General features: G+C 35.1%; 3 protein-coding genes across 3 annotated transcripts; 2 read left to right on the forward strand and 1 right to left on the reverse strand.

The window, feature by feature from the left end:
* The first annotated feature begins 793 nt into the window (after nt 1–793).
* On the forward strand, nt 794–2,132 carry LOC135619021 (peroxidase 5-like). Its single transcript, XM_065120577.1, has 2 exons — nt 794–1,076; nt 1,153–2,132. Exons 1-2 carry the CDS (start codon nt 861–863, stop codon nt 1,933–1,935), a joined length of 999 nt encoding a protein of 332 aa, XP_064976649.1. The 5' UTR covers nt 794–860; the 3' UTR covers nt 1,936–2,132.
* Nucleotides 2,133–6,166: 4,034 nt separating this feature from the next.
* Nucleotides 6,167–7,655, forward strand: LOC135619750 (peroxidase 5-like). The gene is made up of 2 exons (XM_065122037.1): nt 6,167–6,288; nt 7,304–7,655. The coding sequence occupies exons 1-2, from the start codon at nt 6,167–6,169 to the stop codon at nt 7,653–7,655; spliced, it is 474 nt and encodes a 157-aa protein (XP_064978109.1).
* A 308-nt stretch (nt 7,656–7,963) lies between these two features.
* Nucleotides 7,964–13,468, reverse strand: LOC135582941 (uncharacterized). The gene is made up of 7 exons (XM_065120578.1): nt 13,179–13,468; nt 12,432–12,737; nt 10,692–10,900; nt 10,571–10,619; nt 10,354–10,443; nt 10,178–10,240; nt 7,964–9,999 (listed from the first exon to the last, which is right to left on the reverse strand). The coding sequence occupies exons 1-7, from the start codon at nt 13,344–13,346 to the stop codon at nt 8,338–8,340; spliced, it is 2,547 nt and encodes an 848-aa protein (XP_064976650.1). The 5' UTR covers nt 13,347–13,468; the 3' UTR covers nt 7,964–8,337.
* Between the last annotated feature and the right edge of the window lie 5,688 nt (nt 13,469–19,156).

The raw sequence follows: 19,156 nt of genomic DNA on the forward strand, positions 1-19,156 counted from the left end.
ATTTTTCGCTTAATGACCATAACACTGTTAGGACTCGCCGCGGATGCCGTCGCTCGATCAGCATCAGACGGTTCCCAGTTCATAACTTGCCGAAATGACTGTTTTACCCCTTCGGATCGGACGGTGGCGATACGAGGCAAATTATTGGTTGCGACCACGGGACCCTTCTCCGGTCCCCACGTATCGGCAGGCGGACTCAAAGAGCACTGGTTTATGATGTCTATGTCATCATGTGGGACCTGGTGGTTTCTTTCCAGCCAAAAGAGAGGTATGAATCAGGGTGCGAGTCCCACATGAATTAATAAACAAGCCTATCGACCTGCGGTCGGCGTGCCGTTGGACCGTACACGAGGGCGCCGTTCCGACGCTGACCGTTGGATCGAAGCGGCTACATGCATTCACACAACGTGACAGCCCAATTGATCGATCCTTACACAGAACCGAAATCAGATCCGGCTCGACCGGACCGTCAAATTACACACGCCAGTAAGCATGTGCCTGCGGAATTAGTCAACCATGAGTAATCAATCACGATGTTTGACCAAGTGCCGATAGCGAAATCTGACCATCCAAGATACGTGCTTTGTGATTGCTTGTTTGCATGAATCCCATCCCGAGCCATTTGATGGAGACGCTGCATTAGAACATTCATTTACTTTGTCAATGCGAGTGTAATCTACCACGACGAATCGAGACAGTCGATGCGCGTCACGTTTACCCGGTAAACCGAGCTCCGTCTTGGCCATGGATCTCTTCAAGCCGTCTATAAAGCATGTTGCCGACCCTTGTACCTCGCATCCTTATCGTCTTCTCTCTCTCTCCGGCTCTCGTTCTTGCTCGAGGAGGAACTGAAGGCGGCCATGGGTGTCATCTCTCGTGGTCGCTCTGTCCTCTTCGTGGTTTTGATCCTTGCCATGGCCTCGTCAACGTATGCTTCCCTTGCGGTAGACTTCTACAAGGAGAGATGCCCCTTCGCGGAGTCCATCGTGCGGGCAACCGTTCAAATGGCGGTGGCTGTGAACCCTGGCCTCGCCGCCGGGCTCATCCGAATGCAGTTCCATGACTGCTTCGTGAGGGTAAGCTTTCTTGCTCCGCTGCTTTCAAGCTTCTTGTTGAGAGCTAAAGGAGCAGTATATATGTATCTTTGATCAGGGGTGTGATGCCTCGGTGCTTCTTGACTCTACTCCGTGGAGTAAGGCAGAGAAGGAGTCTCCGGCGAACAAGCCGAGCTTACGAGGCTTCGAAGTGATATACGCAGCAAAGGCAGCACTCGAAGCTCGCTGCCCGAGCACGGTCTCATGCGCCGACATCATCGCCTTCGCGGCTCGCGACTCGGCCCTCCTGGCCGGCGGCATCCACTACTCCGTGCCCGCAGGCAGGCGCGACGGAAGAGTTTCCCTGGAGTCGGAGGTGCTCGGCAACATCCCCTTGCCCAATTTCACCGTCACGGATCTGTTGAGCAGCTTCGCCAAGAAACGGCTGTCGCTCGACGACATGGTCACGCTCTCTGGAGCTCACTCGATCGGCCGCTCCCATTGTCCTTCCTTCGCCGGGCGGCTGTACAACTTCAGCCCCTCCCAGCCTCAAGATCCGTCGATGGACCCGGCCCTGGCGGCCTACCTGAAGAGCCAGTGCTCGCCGGCCACCGTCAACATCAACAGCACCGACCCAACCACGGTGCATCTCGATGGAGTGACGCCGACGAGGCTAGACAACCAGTACTACAAGAACCTTCTGACGCACCGGGGAGTGCTGTTCTCCGATCAAACCCTGCAGGCGAGCCCACTGACGGCGGGCACGGTGAGCTGCAACGCCGAGAATGGACCAGCTTGGGCTGCCAAGTTCGCCGCGGCCATGGTGAAGATGGCCTCCATCGACGTGCTCACCGGAAGCCATGGGGAGATCAGGAAGCAGTGTTGGGTCGTGAACCGATGATGATGATGATGATTTGTATATGAGACCCGTGTGTATCATCGATTACATCCGCTGTGAAGTCTGTGTTCTCATGGATTACATTTTATCCACGTTCCAATATCCAACAACTTGTTATCTCTATCATAAGTTTCCATTGTAATGATGATTTAGAGTGATATTTATGATCTAATAATATCAATCGTAAGAGTTGGAGAATCCATGACAGAGATGGTTGCAGGTTTGATTCAAGAGAAGGGTGGAGATAATATATGGATTAGGTGGAACAATAGTCAATACGATTGAATAGTCAAAGGCTCATGTCACCCTTATACACGAGAACTAAGTATCTGTAAGCTTTGCTACTTATGATGGGAGTCTCTTGCAAGAAACATTTTCCTTGTACACAAGTCAAATGCCGGCTTTATTTATGATATACGTGTTAATTATGTATTGGATTAGTAAGTCATTTAGGAGTGTGATAGATTTAAATTATTTAAAGGATTATGATTAATTCAAGTAGAAAAAGATCTTTATAAAATATCTAAATAAATTGAGTTTTCTTATTAAATTTTTTTAATATATTTTTATTATGATATTTTTTCTTTTGGTTAAAGTTTTCTATTTTTTCAATATACTATTTCCTATAGACTTTAGTGGTTTCTGTTAGTTTGATAAGTTCCATATAGTCGAAAATCAAGCTTGTTATCTTTTATTGTAACTATAAATAAGAGCTTTTCTTGTTTAGTAATTTAAGGTATTTTATAACGTAGGAATATTTTTCTAAAGCATTTGTAATTATCCCTTTTATAGTAGAGTTTTGCTCCTTCTTATCTTTGGATGTAGGTCAATTGATCGAACCACGTAAATATGGTATTCTTATCTTTTTTATTTTTCTACTTTATTATCTTTTTTTTGCCAAATTATCTGGGCTAGCTCTAACAGTTTCCACATATGAATTAAAATAATATTTTATTTGAGTATAATCTAATGTAGTCAGTTTAAACATTAATCTGTCTTAAGGTTCATGTCATCTTCCACAAACATTAGAGAATAATTGTGGCAAGTGCAAGCTGTAAAATGTGTCTTAAGGTTCATGTCATCTTCCACAAATATTAGAGATTAATTGTAGCAAGTGCAAGCAGTGAGAAACTTCTTCCGGCAGTATATGCTTGTTTTATTACACATTTTAAGGCAAATATGGAGCTAATAATGAAACCAAACCCATGGAGAAACGATTACTTGCATGAATAAAACAAGGAATATGTCAATCCATTAGAGACAGTCAACAGATTAATAAAGTAGATTTCTTATTGGAAGACATAAATGAATGGCTTTGCATCAGTTGCATCATTTCCTTGTCATTTCCCCTACAGCTGACTTCCACAAGCATACAAATCTCTGTCAGGGTTGGAACAAAAAATAGGACATATTAGATAATGGATGGCATCTGTGTTAGGAATAGTTTATTATGTGAAGGTAGGTAAAAAATAGTATATATATATATAAAGGACAAAGCTAATGAGTCTTATCTCATTTGAAAATACGAGATTAGAGGTAAGATGGATTAAGATGATGCAAGACAAGTCTTGTTTGCAAAGGTGGGAATTAAATCCAAGATTCTATAGTAAAATTTTAAAGTTTTTACCAAATAAGAACCTTGGAGAATACTTTCTTATCAATTAGCATAAGTGAGAAGAAGATGATTAGATCTGATCAAACTATGTATAAGAAAATGATTATGATGAATAATATGATGTATGAATGTATTATGATTTAGATTAATTATTTTATTAAATTGGATCATGATAAAAGTTATTATATCTAAGTTAATATTAAATATGGTAAGGGTTCGAATAGAAAATGACTATTCGTAAATAATGTTAGTAGAATTATTATTGAGTTAGAAATGATATATGTTAAGGAAAAATATCATTGACAGACGTGATTGAAACCATATGTACAAAAATATTCAAGATGCCTTTGAGATGATCAAAGGTGACTTCAAGATATCACCTGTATGAAGATTAAGGTTGGATGAGGTTTTCAGACCTGATGATCCCTTCGATGCTTAAATTAATAATATAAAATTCTCTTGTCATAAAAAGGATAGTAAGGATAATGAACGATCTAATATAATCTATAACCATAGGAAAAGAAAAGGCTTGTAATAGTGGCACCTGAACTATATATCTCGGGTGATGATATGATTGGTAGTGCTAAACAGCAGTATACTGGCTAATCTAAACATTAAGATCTTTGGACTTGGAGAATAGGTTGTACATGACACTTGCTATTTGACTGGTTCCTCTTGCGCCTCATAAATCTTAGCATGACCGAGTCTAGTGAAGCCCTATACTTCATCAAATTTAAGAGTGTTATTAAGCCTCATGTCAGAGACGTAGTTCACAAGAAAGAGGTAAAGACAGCAAAATGCAAGCTGCAAGAAGCTTCTTCCACCAAATGCATGAACAACACACCGCAAGGAATAGGTCAATCCATTGGAGACAGTCGAGAAATGAAGACAGTGGGCTTACTCTATAAACATGCAGCTAATCAACCATTTGATCCTCTCTTCTCTCCGTGGAAGAGAGTATAAACGAATGCATGCCAATGCATCAGAGCGAGCTCACTCCACCATAGGCATACTTTTGAGCAAAGAATACGTGTCACTTTCCTTTCTTGTTTCATCCTATTCATCGCTGTTACCCTCTTTATGGCTTCATCGGTAAGTATAGAAATTATAGTTTATTATTATTATATAAAAAAATAATATTATAAATTAAAATTAAATAATAATATATCAAATATATGATGTATATCTTTCGATATCATTCAAAAAGTCTTTATCCGATATGCAAGCGTATCATCATCGTATTCAAATGTTATAATAATGTCCATCTATAAGCAAAACTAAACACATCTTCTCTAATATTTATTCCTAAGAGGTCATATTATTTTATAATCAGAATCTAATTATATTTATAATATATCTTAAATAATATCGCATAATCTAACATCCCTTCACGTAGGATTCTAAGTGAAGATGTAATCATCGAGGGAGAGTCGTCACCGTTGGGCTTATTAGAATACACTTCAATGACTGCTTCATTAGGGTACCGCTTACATGTTCTTCTCTCTTCTCCTCCTTTTGGTGGATTCTTGCAATGCATGGCCTAAGGGGGTGATCGATGTGTAACTATTGTAGAGATGTGATGCTTCGTTGCTACTTGACTCGACTCCTAGTTGTTAGATTATATGATCCTATCTATTTAAATATGATATATTATCGATATAATTAAATTTTGATTATGATTATAAGTCAATAGAAAGAAAGTCCAATTATGATAGGATTCTTTAAGATAACCTTGAGAAAATGACTTTTCTAATTACTTATCCTAGACTCTCTACTCTTGTCTATAAATATATAGGACCTATTAAGGATTCAAAGTGAAGATGTAGATATACAGATATGTGAATAAGTAGAGACAGATATATGTAACATTAGTGAGAGATGGTAGATCTTATCCTATCTTCCGTTAGTAACGTGAATCAATCAATAAGAGATTACATATTTTCTCTTATCTCTCATTTGTCCCTAATTCATTATTCATAGCGATCCTTCGAAGAATAGAAAGAGAGAAGAAGATGAGTCTAGTTCTCATTGTAGATCGGTATCGTATTGCTTTTGGATTCGACGATGATGCACCCGTAGATCAAATAAAAACTTTCTGAATGACATTGAAAGGTACATACCATAAATTTAATATATTATTATTTAATTTTAGATTTTATCATCAAAGTTTTTTGTCTAACAATAGCATAAAAATAATTTTTATACTTATAATTAGTATAAGGGCTATGTTTGTAAAATCAAATACTTTAGATCTATTTGTTAGCATGTTTCGTTTACGAAAAGATGTTATTCGATTTTGATTTATGATGCTTGACTGATTTGTTTGTATTGTCAATCTACTTTTTTATTCAATCTGTCTTATTGTTTGTTGCAAGCAATGCAAGGTTCCTCGTATTTGATCGATGGACCATTGTTGATAGCTTGTTATCAATGATAATATTGTTAAGGGCGATGACGTTCAGTGGTTACTTGCCCAATTGTGGGCAACGCTTGCATACCCAATACAAGCACTATGGGGTGCGATAACCCTATGGTGGCAGCAGCAGCGTTGCTACCTATGTGGCTACGACGATTGTCACTACGCATAGCGACTGCAATAATTATAGCAATGCCCCTGCGATGGCATCTGCTAGTCGTGGTCGACATCATTGGGCAACATGTGTGCATAGTCGCAGGGTTGTTGAGCAGTGTGTGTGTGCACAACATGGGTGGGGAGGCCGCGCAAGTGATGACTATGCACGGTAATGGCAGTCGTGCCTCGCGTAGCGACCATAAATGATGGCTACGGTGCCTCGCGTAGGCGACAATCATGCACAGCTAGCCACGCCTCACATAGCGATTGTAGAAAGGGAGTGACAATTAGAGTTCTTAATAACAGGATAGTTTTATCCCTTGTAAATTAAATAATTCACTTAGAATTTCATGTTCTTAGGTTTGTGAGCAACCCATAAAAGATATGAGAATACATGTCTGAGTGACATTATAATTGATATTCTTATTTACATAATTAAAGTTATTTATATATTTATATATGTATATGTTATGGTTGAATGTGGTAATAAAATTGTGTTGGCAAGACAAATTACATAGATTATTTAGACTATATTAGGAAGGTCTAATAATATTATAGTAAATAAAAAGAAGTATGATATTGATAATATACAATCATTATAACTTGTATTGGTAGTCAAACTTAATGTGATATTATATTTATTAGTTTATTGGCATGTTTTATAAAATTTGTGTGCATATATAATTTTTAAAATTTTATAATATATTAAATAAAATTATTTTTAAATAAAATTTTATTTTATTTATTTTATTTTAGATTTTCTTTATATCTTACTAATTAATGGGTCAAGTGAGAGTAGATAAGATATATTATCGATACGATTAAATTCTAATTGTGATTATCAATCAATATAAAGTAAATTCAGTTATGATTTATTAAGAGATGACCTTGATAAAATTGACTCATAGGAATATATAACATTATTAAGATATTACATATCTTCTATCATTTTATCTTTTGTTTCTCATTTTATCTTTTGTTCCTAAGAAGGATAAGATAAATCTAGTTTTCTTGTAAATGGATATTACTCTTTTAGATTCGACTATGGTGTCTTTATGGATCAGATAAAAGATTTTTGAATGATATATATTAATCTATTGTTTTATAACATTAACATATATTTATTTTTGTGCTTACTAGCAGTACTGTGGATAAGGGAACTGTCCAACAAGCAAAGCATGCAGCTTCGAAGTGTTCGACGCGGCGACGGCGGCCATCGAAGCCCACCGCCCGTGCACTGTCTCGTGCGCCTACATCGTCGCCTTCGCTGCCCGGGACGCGGCTTACCTGGCCAGCGGCGTCGATTACTCCGTGCCCGCCGGACGGCGCGACGGAAGAGCTTCTCTGGAACCCGAGCCTCTCAACCACATCCCCTTGCCCAACGTCAGGGATCGGTTCGCCGACAAGGGGCTGTCGCTCGATGACATTGTAGCGCTCTCTGGGACTAACTCCATCGGCCGCTCCCACTGCACCTCCTTCGCTCCTCGGCTGTACAACTTCAGCGCCGCCCGGCCGCAGGACCACGGACGTCAATAGCGGTGACCCGACAACGGTGTCTCTGGATGCCGCGACGCCGACGAGCTTGGACAACCGGTACTACAAGAACCTGTTGAGACACCGGGGGGGTGTCTCTGTGAATCGTCGTTGAGCTCCTCCTCAAGACTCTCGTCTGTGTCCAAATTGTATCATGTCCAATGGGTTTTCTTTTTTTTTAATCATCTTATAATCATAAAAAATATTTTCTGCACAATTTTCTTGTAAACTGTTTCCTCTCTACGAGAAATCTAAGATAAATTTCAGCACAATTTATTGGATTACATTCGTGCTTAGAGTTGGATCCCAGCTAGGAAAACAACCGCATAGTTTGGAATTCAAGAAAATGTTACCCCAAATATGTTTTAAACAAAGATAAAAAGTATCAGCCCGTAGTTTCTGCTGAGACAAAGGAGCACCCAATAACATAAACTTCTACACCTGTAAATATTTTTCAGCCAGACCATTGTATCTGAGGAAACATCCAAAACACTTTTGCTCATCGAGAACATAAACTACACTTGCAAAAAGAATCGCAGGTTGCAAACCACAAACCATCCTGCAACCATTTCCAACTCTCGAAGGCGACGAGCTTCAGTTATGCCCTTCCTGCACGCCTCATACTGACACCAAATCGGTGATGGCACAACCTGACCTCGGATTCACCATTGAAGGTTGTCAGTTTTCAGGCATTCCTGTTGGAGTTTGCAAAAAGTCTATGTGCACCGCCACTTCGCCAAACACCACGGACCGGCACACCATCGGGCGGCCCATCGCCAGCAGTTCTGTTTTCTGTAGGTTCAGGGCTAGTATCCCTGCGAGAAAGATCGAGAAGTGCAGTCGCTGAACTGTCACCCAGACGAACTCTATGAAATTTTGATGTCTTCTTACGTTGTTTACCACTAGCTTCATTAGCTAAATTTTGCTTTGCAACGTCTGAACCAGTTTGGGATTCCCTATCAGTACTTTTCCCAGTGGAATTCACATCAACGGAACTTGAATTACCATGAACTTGCTTAGCTGACACTTGAAATGTATCCTTGGTGACTCGGTAGCCACCCTTTGAAAGCACCTCCACCTCATCCTCCTGAGGCTTCTGGTTCAGTTGTAGCTTTCTTACAGAAGCCAAGAAGTCATCAGCTAAAGAATCTTTAGCACTAGATTGAGCACGAGCTACTGTTTTTCCCTTACCTTTACCGCCACGACTGCTGCCATCATTTTCTTGCAGACTTTTGTTCTGCAAATTGGCATTGTAGGTATCAATTAGTTCCTTCTGTTTCTGACCATCAGGGCAGAGCCGAGCAAGTTCAGGAACAAGATGCGACAAGCCAAATTGTTCGACATAAGAAAGGTACTCCCATGTGTTGATTTGGCCTTGACGATACTCAGAGGATAAGTTTTTGAATGCACCATACATATCATCATCCATCCCCAAGGCAGCTCGAATCCTTTCAACCAAGGACTTGTTGGCAGTGTAGACATCCCCTGTGACAGTAAGAGATTGCTTACTTTGAGTTAATGGTTCCTCTCCCTTCGCACCAGAAGACACACCAGGAACAGCTTGGTTAAAAAATGATCCCTCAGCAAGGTTAGGAGCTGATGCTGAATGCTTCATCCTATTAACAGTATCCAAATTATAAGCTGTACTGGAGGATGAAGGTGATCTATGTGCATTTTCTCTTATAGGTTTTCCTCCCAACTGAGAACTTGTTGAAGTGGATGATGTGGAACCATAATTTGGTGTGGCTCTCAACTGAGAAGTGGATGGGAACATCTCATGATACTCTGGTGGCCTAGATGGAGCAGAGTTGACAACTACAGAGCCTCTGTTGCGCTGAATACGGGCAGCAAAAGTATTTGTGGACGAACTTTCAGATCCATGAATTGGCTTTGGTTTACTAGTTGCACCAGGTAGAGGAGGAAATGATTCTTCTCTAAGTTTGACCGCATTTCTAGAGTTTTGACTGAGAGCTTGAGCATATCTAGAAGAAGGCTCTGGTAACTCTCTATCACCAAGGGGAGGGAAAGACGATTCTTCTAGTATTGGTGTTGTCCTGGAGCTTTGGCTAAGTGACAATGGAGTACTTAAAGGTGCTTCTGAACCTGCATTAACATTTGAGACTTCTGATGAATTCCTGACTGCATCAGCCCGCCTCGTCTCCCCATGCTCAGCATTCATACGAGAACCAAAAGAAGAATCCTGAAATCTCCCATCAGCTACAGCCATTTCAAGGCTGGCTTGTATTGCCATAGATAGCTGGTCACCAGAAGGATCAGGCCGAAATCCGTGACCTCTTCCTCGGCGTTGTTCTTGTTCATTCCGTCGATATCTGAAGCTAGTTGGTATCTGAATGGAAGAATATAACATCAGGGAATAAAAGGAGACAAATAAATACCTCACAACAGAGGCCCAAGTAAAGAAAAGGTAATGACTGATAGATAAAAGAACTATCACTATTATAGACTACTTCGGGTGAAAAACTGCTTCAGCAGAAAGAAAGAAAAAATCAGGACTAGTTTAATACCCTGAGTGCAGCATTGCGCTTAGAACGAGACATGTGCCCCCCATGCTCAAGAGTATTGTGCCTCTGGAAGATGCATTAACTAGAGGATTAGCCTTGAAGGTGTCTTGTAAAATATGATAGTATCTAAAAATGAAAAGAAAAATAATACAGAAGTAGGACCATCAACATAATCGCACCTTCATCTCTGATTCAGTTTGAAAAACAACAAACTTCTTCTCTAAACACGCCTCGTTCTCACAAAGGAAATGCTCTTGGCGAAAATGCATCTGTTATGTAACACAAAAGAAAAGAGCATGTATAGCTTAAAAGTCTTACATAAGTGTTTTCAATTACAGTTGCAGTAGATCTAGCATCCCTCAAAAATTACAAGAAAATAGAGATTTATAACACTACCTCCAAGTCATTGTAATCTCTAAAATAATCATATTGTCCAGGATGTTGCCTGCAAATGATTGTGGCAAATGTTACATAACGTTCTCAAGATAATTCATCTAATGAAATTAAGAAAACATACCTTTGACAAATGTGGCAGGTATAGTGCTCTGTTGACATGTGCATATAAAGTTCATTATCTCCATAAAATCGGTTTCTGCAGAACTCACACGTAGGATGGCCCATAAAGCCACCACGTTCACTCTCATTGCCATCCACTTCAGAATCACCAGTGCTTTTGTGTTGATTTAGCTGTGATCTAGTGTATAACTTTTGTTCGCAAATGAATACCTGCTTGAAAGTTCCATTTTCCAATGATCCAGCAAAAACACAAAAAAATGCACTTACATTACACAGAATATTGGAAGTGACTTACAAATTACCAAAACCATAATTTTATGAGAAAATCATAAGATAATTCCTAAAGGGCCAACATATAGGTAAATGTGTTAGAAGGCTGCCCCTGCTAAACAGTTTATTCCATCTCCCAACCATCCAACAATGACTCACAAAAAAATGCAACGACATTACAGAAATTGTTGGAAATGACTTACAAAATACCAGAACTATAATTTTATGAGAAAGTTACAAGACAATTCCTAGAGGGCCAAAATACAGGGAAACACATTAGAAGGCTGCCCCTGCTAAAATGTTGCCATATTAAGTACATTCTAACACAAGCTCCAACAATCAACATGATTGCTAATGAATTTGTGTCCTGATGAAAGCAAGAATGGCTAAACCTAACTGCACAAATTCATGACAAAGAATGAGATGTCAATGATGTTCCTAATAGAAGTATCTATCACATCAAACTGGGAAAAGATCTACAAATTGAAGAAACAAACAGAAAAGGTACTGAAGCAATTTCAAAACAGCATAAATATTGGCCAAAGCCAGTGGAATCAATGCTCGGGAAAATGGACCAGACATCAAACCAGAAAAAGATGAGTTTCAAGGTTCATATATGTATATAAATGAACAGGGGTTGGACTCAAGGTTGAACCATTATAATAGCATACTAATAAATTAGCATTAAATATGAAACTAAAAATTAGTGAACTATAAAATTATATGTAAAATTCATGTCAGTATACAAATCGCTACTTGTATTAACAATGGTACCCGACTCTAACACTGTCGAACAGAGAGACTGAGGACAGGAGAATCCTTATGATGTCTGAGCTTTAGCCAGACAGGAAGAAGAAAGGGGTGAGAGAGATTTGGACAAAGTCACAAAGGGATTGAGATGGGGAAAGAATTATTTGTTGATTGCTTCATAACTTAACTCTTCTTGTTGCTCTCTCTTTTCACCATTTTAGCTCATAAATTCTGTACAAGCACTTCACTTTTATTGCAATTGAAGAAAAAGAGGAAAATTGATTTCTGAATCAAATAGGAAAATTTTGTGCAAAAGTAGAAAGGAAAGTGGACAGAGAGAATGCTGTCGATGTTCCAGCGCTGCATGAACAAGAAAAAACACGGACCAGTCTTTTTGTTCCAACTTCTAATTTTGACTTCCATAGTTCCACAATCTCAAGATAAAGAGAGGTTAAGCAGAACTCAAGACTTGTTCATTAAAAAAACACAAATCTAAATATAACAACTCTAAGAGCTAAGTCAACTAAAACATGTATGAAGACATGTCACCATGAATGACCACTTACTTAGAACAGGATATGTTTTGTGTATATAAACAAAGCAACAAATTACGAATTGAGCAAAATTTCACCGTGCCACATCAGTTCAGACAGTAATACACTAACAAGCCATCAAAACAGAGAGCAACTTATTATGTTAAACCCATTATGTGACACCTCACCTTTCTTCCTTCCAAGCATAGATTGCACATAAACAAGTTGTGTTGATGCCTCAAATGCCCATTTAATTGTTCTATGCTCCTAAATCTGATCCTCCTCTTTGCACTCTCGCCACCTTGCACCTCTGCATTCTTGTCACAGACGCTACAAGACAGCCGGCACATTGCCTTTATCATCCGGTAATGATCCACATCATCGAAAAAGGCCTGTGTATCCTCATGGAACCAATATTGCCCCACCTGCCCTTCTGTTGGACTAGCTGGGAAGACTGAGAAATCAGCTACCACCCTCGTGTAATCGCCCAGTGCCTGTAAATCAAAAAGCCATCTAATTTCAAAGCAACAATCATGGGAAAACTAAACAAGTTAATAATATATAAATGTAAATTATTCATGGAAATAATAGACCACGGATCTCATCCAAGTTCTTATATCTACTATCATGAAAGAATCAGCAGAAGACTACGCTCATCAGATCCTAATTCTATTCGAACATAGATCAAAGGATAAAATAAAATCGAATAAGATAAAAAAAAAGGTCAAAATTTCTACAACAAATTGACAATTATACCAAGGAAAAATAACTAACTTCATCAAGATTTAGGGGAAAACGTTGTAACAATCGATATTTAACCAAGAATTCCACCTCCATGGCCAAATCCCACTTAGTCGGAAACAAACAGATCTCGATGCGATTCAAGAACAATCGACGAAAGAAATAGACTGGGGCAAAACCATAGGGCATGATACCTTGGTGACGAAGACAAAGGAGCACTCGGTCTTGCAGATGCAACAGCGTCGGTCGGCGAGGACGAACCGAAGACGCACGACGCAGGTGGAGCAAACCTCCCGGTGACCGCACGGCCCGTAGGCCACCCACTCGAGGGCGTCGGCACACACCGCACAGCTATCGTCCATCGCTGACCGAGGGGCGAGGGGCGGGCGATCGGAGACCGGAGATTGGTGGGCGAGCCAAGAAGGCGGCGATGGCTTGGGGAGCAAGGAAACGCCGAAAGAGGCGCACACACGGCGTTTGGGAGAGCGTGCGACTTGATGTGACGGAAAACAATTATATATATGAGGATATGAATTCACAAATAAAAAAGAATATTACATATATATATATATATATATATATATGATTTTTATGAATAGTATTATGATATTTAAAACAATTGGCTTGTTGATGTTCATTGTAGAATATGTAAGCTTTTCAATCAAAGGTTTTTATGTTATCTTTTTGTCTGAATAAAAAACAATGAGATTATAAAAAAAAAAAGAATATATATATATATATATATTTGTTACTGTTTATTATTTTTATTAAAAATAATACATCATATATTGTAAACAAAATTTGATGATCAAATTTTAACAAGATGTTTGAGACCTCAAATATTGAAAACCATTACATGAGTATAATATATTTTTAGAAAATTTAAAAAAATATTTAGTAATTAGAAAATAAGACCTAAATAATTTTTAAAAATAAAAAATCTTTTAAAATGGAAAGACACTGATGAAATATGTTCATCTGGATTCAATTCAAAGACATTTTAGAACTTTAAAGCATTTTGAGATGTCCAATTATGTGATGTATTATTTTTTTTATTTTGATAAAAAAACTGTGCAACACATATGAGTAAAACTTTTTAATGGCCAAATTTTTATTTAAGTATTTAGGACCTAATTAGAATGTCATGTGTCAAAAAAAAAACATAAGTGTCTGATATTTTGGAGGAAATTAAAAAAATATTTAAAAAAAATTAAAAAATGACACACTATGTAGGACTTGAATGATTCTGAAAAATATTGAAATAATTCTCTAAAATAAAAAGAAATACTGACATAGGTTCATCTAGTATTTTTGACAAGTCCTGCTGTGTGATGCACTATTTTCTATATTTTGGTTAAAAAACAATGCACCACATATTACTAATATTTTTTTATAGCCAAATTTTTACCATGTGTTAGGACTTAATTAGAAGGTTAAATGCCAAAAAAACACATGGATGAGTGCATGATATTTTATAGAAATTTTAAAAAGTTTTTCAAAAATAAAAAATGACACAATTTGCATGAGCCGAATAATTATAAAAATATTGAACAAATTTCCTGAAATGAAATATCACTGGCATCTAAAATTCAAAGATATCTTCAAAATTTTAGTATATTTTGACAAGTCTTATTATATGATGCATTGTTTTAGGATTTTGGCCAAAAATAACATATCGCATATAAGAAAATATTTTGGTCAAACTTTTACGAGGTGATTGTAACCTTATTGCAAGTTCAAATGTTAAAAAGTATTACAAAAGTGTATGATATTTTTATAAAACTTTAATTTTTCTTAGAAAATTAGAAACTAGCACACTTTTCAAGAGCTAAAATTTTATAAAAAAATATAGAAAAATTCCATAAAATAGAAAAACATTGACATATGTCTATCTCCAAAATTTCAGAACATTTTGATAAGTCTTGCTATTTGATGTACTATTTTTTTTTTTTTGGTCAAAGATAGCGCATTGCATATAAGGAAATATTTTTTTAATGTCAAATTTTCATTGACATTTGAGATTTAATTAGAAGTTCAAATGTCAAAAAAAAAAAAATACATTAGTGCATGGTATTTTTTATTAAAAATAAAAAAATACATTATATAGAAATTAAAATTGTTAAAATATTAAAAAAATCTTAAACTAGATAAACAATAACGTATATCCATCCAAATCCCATTAAGAGGTATCCTAAAACCTTCAGAGTATTTTGACAAATCCTTTTATGTGATGCACTGTTTTTGAATTTTGGCCAAAAATAATGCATCACATATTAGTAAAACATTTTTTATAACCAAATTTTTATCACATGTTTAGGATCTAATTAGAAGGTCAAATGTTAAAAAACTTCCATGAGTCCATGATATTTTTGTGAAATTTTGAAAAATAAAAAAAGCATAATGTGTAGAAGCTGAAAATTTCTGATAAAAAAAAAAAACACTAACATATGTCAATCTCGATCCAATTTGAAGGTATCATCTAAATTTTAAAATATTTTTTTAAGTTCTACTATGTGTTGCACTATTTTTAGATTTTTTTAAAAATAATATATCGTATATTAGGAAATATTTTCTGATGGTCCCATTTTTACCAAGTATTTGTGACCTAAGAAGGTCAAATGTGAAAAAACATTACATGAGTGCATGATATTTTGCTAGAAATGAAAAAAAAAAAAAAAAAACTAATGTATAACACCCATTTTAGTGTTATATTATTTCATGAAATGCAAAAAATATTATTTTCTTTTGAATCATCTTATTATAGGGAGGATTTTCAATTCATAATGACATTGATAGACAAATATTACATGATCCATTAAGTTTGAGTAAAAGTCATTTGTCAAATAGCTCAGGTTTTGAAACTCTTTTTATAGACTTGAATGATCAATTTTATGATAATGAAACTGAAGATAGTGATGATATCTTTAAATTGACCGAAGAAAGAATACATGAAGGGGTTGAAGATGACTGAAATTCTAATATTTGTGAGCAAGTTGTTTTAAGTGAGGACATGTATGATAAAATTTAACAAGTGCTTGTTAAATATGATTATAGCCAAGATGATGGTGTGTTGTTAAACATGCTAATTTCTTTCGATGTAGATGGTGATTATTCATACAATGATCTAAATGAAATAAAAGTTATTTTCTTGAATTTACTTAATATATATTATTTTATAACTCAAGTGATGTCTTTATACATGTGTTTCTAGATAAGGTTGAGTTTCAAAAAGTTTTGAAATATTATGTCATTCGAATAAATTTTAAGATTAAACATATTGCAACTAGAAGTTATAAGATAAAAGAAAATTGTAAAGTTTTTTTATTATTAATGGATGATAGTAGATCATGGAGGAACTGATAGTTTTTGAATTATCAAGTTTCATAAAGATTACGATTGTAATTTGTCAAGATTGAATAGGGATCATAAGGATTGTAGTAGTTATTTCATCACTGATCAAATTGAAAATTAAGTTATGATAAATATTAATTATACTTTAAAGATTATTATTATTAATATTTAAAAAAAAAAACGAAGTTGTTTGATAGAAAAAGGCTTATCTTGCATAGGAGATTACTCTCAATATGGAGAGGGGTGACTTTGATCAGTCATATATTAATAAAATTTTATTTTTTAAGGGAGTTAAAACTACATGACTATAAGACTCATGTCCAAATAATAGTTTCATTTTTTTTTTTTTTGAGCTTTCCAAGTTTGCTTTAGACATTTTAGGTTATATATGTGATATGTTTTTGGTATCAATACTATACATCTCTTAAAGCAAATATCCTAGTGCTTTGATTATGGCTATAGCTATTGATGGATATAATAAATTACTTCTAATTGTATTTGCTGTGATAGAAATTGAGTATAAGAATTCATGGGAGTGGTTCTTGTATCAATTAAGATATGTATTTTGGGATGCAAAAAATTGATTATTATTAGTTACCAAAATCTAAAAATTCTTATAGCTACTAAAGAGATCTTCCTAAGAGCATGATTATTGCATAGTTCATATATCTAAAAATCTTATGAGCAAGACAGAGAGGCTGTAAAATTGTTCTAGATTATTGTTAGATCCCCTATTATGTACGAGTTTAATAAATGCATATAAAAATTAAGAAAAAAAATTACAAAGGAGGTTTTATTTCGATATCTAAAATTAAAAAGATTTACATTTTTTTCCTAGTTGTCATTATACAAAGTTCACCGTAAGGATGTTCGAGACTTACATATTAATACCTTTATGATTAAAATGGAGGAAGGTTACTAAATAGTTCTACATCTATCATAAAAGAGTTTAAAATTAATTATGATAAATATTGGTGAAGATCAACTTATCAAAACGAAGGACAAGGATCGATAGTATCGAATTTTAAGTGCAGACATCCTTTGAGACAATTATAGTAGATTTGTAAAAAAAAAAAAAACTTTATTTATGTCGATGTTTTTATATTTTGATAATTTCATGTTCGATAATAAAAAAACATTATTTATGTGGATATATTAATGCTAATTCATATTTAATTTGTGAAAAATTTTATACAACATGCACCTTAAAAAACACCTACAAAGATAAAATAATTTCCGATGAGAAGCAAACAATATTAGATATGATTAGATTTCGATCATATTATATTACATCCAAAAAGCATGGTGTATCATGGTAGAAGAAAGCAAGAATTGAATTAACATATAGTGATAAAAATAAGAATGAGTCTTCAAGGTGTTAACAATTTAAATATAATCATCAATCATGTAAATTCTCAACTGTATCATCAACTTGAGGACAATGACATTTGGATAGGAGATTTGGTTGTATATTTTCAAGGACTTATACATTTGTAATTTAATATGTTTAATATGTTCAAACTATTTGGTTGTTCAAAGTTGAAGCAAGTTATATTGGAATTGTAAATTGAAGCAATTCAAATATATCCTAAAATTTTAGAAAAACACTATTATATGTCCAACAAATTCAGAAATTAAAAAAATAGCACACTGTAGGAGGTGAATAATTGAACATTTTGACAAGTGCTTCTATGAGATGTACTATTTTTAGATTTTTGCTAAAAATAATGTATCAAATATAAAAAATATATTTTTGACCTAACTAACTAGAAGCTCAAATGTTAAAATACAATGCATCAGTATATGATTTTTTATGAAAATTTATAAAATATGAAAAAAAAAAGAAAATATCACATTGTGTAGGAACTCAATAATTCAGAAATATTTTAAAAAGTTTGAAATAGAAAAAATATTGGAATATGTCTATGTGGATTTAATGCAAAGGTATCCTCAAAATTTCAAAATATTTTTGACAAATGCTACTCTTCGATGCACGAATTTTTGGATTTTGGCCAAAAAAACAGTACATTGCATAGAAGGAAATATTTTTTGAGAATCAAATTTTTACTAGGTATTTGAGACATAACTAGAAACTCAAATGTCAAAAAAATACATGATTTTATGAATTCTTTGTGAAAATTAAAGAAAATGGCATGGTATTGAAGAGGTGAATTATTTAGAAAAATAACAAAATAATTTTATAAAATAGAAAAATATTAGAATATATCCATATGGATCAAATGCAAAAGTATTCTTTAAATTTCATGATGTTTTGACAAGTGTCGCTATGCGATGTCCCATTTTTTTATTTTGGCCTAGAATAAAGAAATATTTTTCAGACAAATTTTTACTAGATGTTCAGGACCTAAATAGAAGCTTAAATGTCAAAAAACAATTACATGAGAACATGAATTTTTTATAAAAATTTGAAAAAAAAAATTAAGAAAAAAATAACACACTATGTAGAAATTGAATAATTAGAAAATATAAAAAAATAAAAAACATTGGAATATGTCTTTGTGGATCCAATTAAAAGATATCCTCTAAATTTTAAGATATTTTTTCAAGTTCTACTTTGCGATGTAATTTTTTTTTAGGTTTTAGCCAAATACAATGTCCCGTATATTAGAAAATATTTTCCAAAGGCCAAACTTTTACCCTCCGAGGACATAAGTAGAAGGTCAAATGTCAAAAAATATTACATGAGTGTATGATATTTGGTTATAAATGAAAAAAGTCAATATGTTATTACTATTTTAAAATACCATAATCAAATGTTCTGTTTTTAACAACATTAGAGAAATGCTCATTGTTATATCAA

The sequence above is a fragment of the Musa acuminata genome, chromosome BXJ2-8 (assembly GCF_036884655.1).
Source record: "Musa acuminata AAA Group cultivar baxijiao chromosome BXJ2-8, Cavendish_Baxijiao_AAA, whole genome shotgun sequence".
NCBI classification, from domain to species: domain Eukaryota; kingdom Viridiplantae; phylum Streptophyta; class Magnoliopsida; order Zingiberales; family Musaceae; genus Musa; species Musa acuminata.

What these genes read in the sequence shown, in the direction of transcription:
- LOC135619021 (XM_065120577.1), top strand. Translation starts at nt 861, where the DNA reads ATGGGTGTCATCTCTCGTGGTCGCTCTGTCCTCTTCGTGGTTTTGATC. An exon ending in TCCATGACTGCTTCGTGAGG is followed by an intron (nt 1,077 to 1,152) that starts GTAAGCTTTCTT and finishes ATCTTTGATCAG; the next exon opens with GGGTGTGATGCCTCGGTGCT.
- LOC135619750 (XM_065122037.1), top strand. Translation starts at nt 6,167, where the DNA reads ATGGCATCTGCTAGTCGTGGTCGACATCATTGGGCAACATGTGTGCAT. An exon ending in GCAAGTGATGACTATGCACG is followed by an intron (nt 6,289 to 7,303) that starts GTAATGGCAGTC and finishes CAAAGCATGCAG; the next exon opens with CTTCGAAGTGTTCGACGCGG.
- LOC135582941 (XM_065120578.1), bottom strand. Translation starts at nt 13,346, where the DNA reads ATGGACGATAGCTGTGCGGTGTGTGCCGACGCCCTCGAGTGGGTGGCC. An exon ending in ACCTGCCACATTTGTCAAAG is followed by an intron (nt 10,620 to 10,691) that starts GTATGTTTTCTT and finishes AATCATTTGCAG; the next exon opens with GCAACATCCTGGACAATATG. An exon ending in GAGATTACAATGACTTGGAG is followed by an intron (nt 10,444 to 10,570) that starts GTAGTGTTATAA and finishes GTTACATAACAG; the next exon opens with ATGCATTTTCGCCAAGAGCA.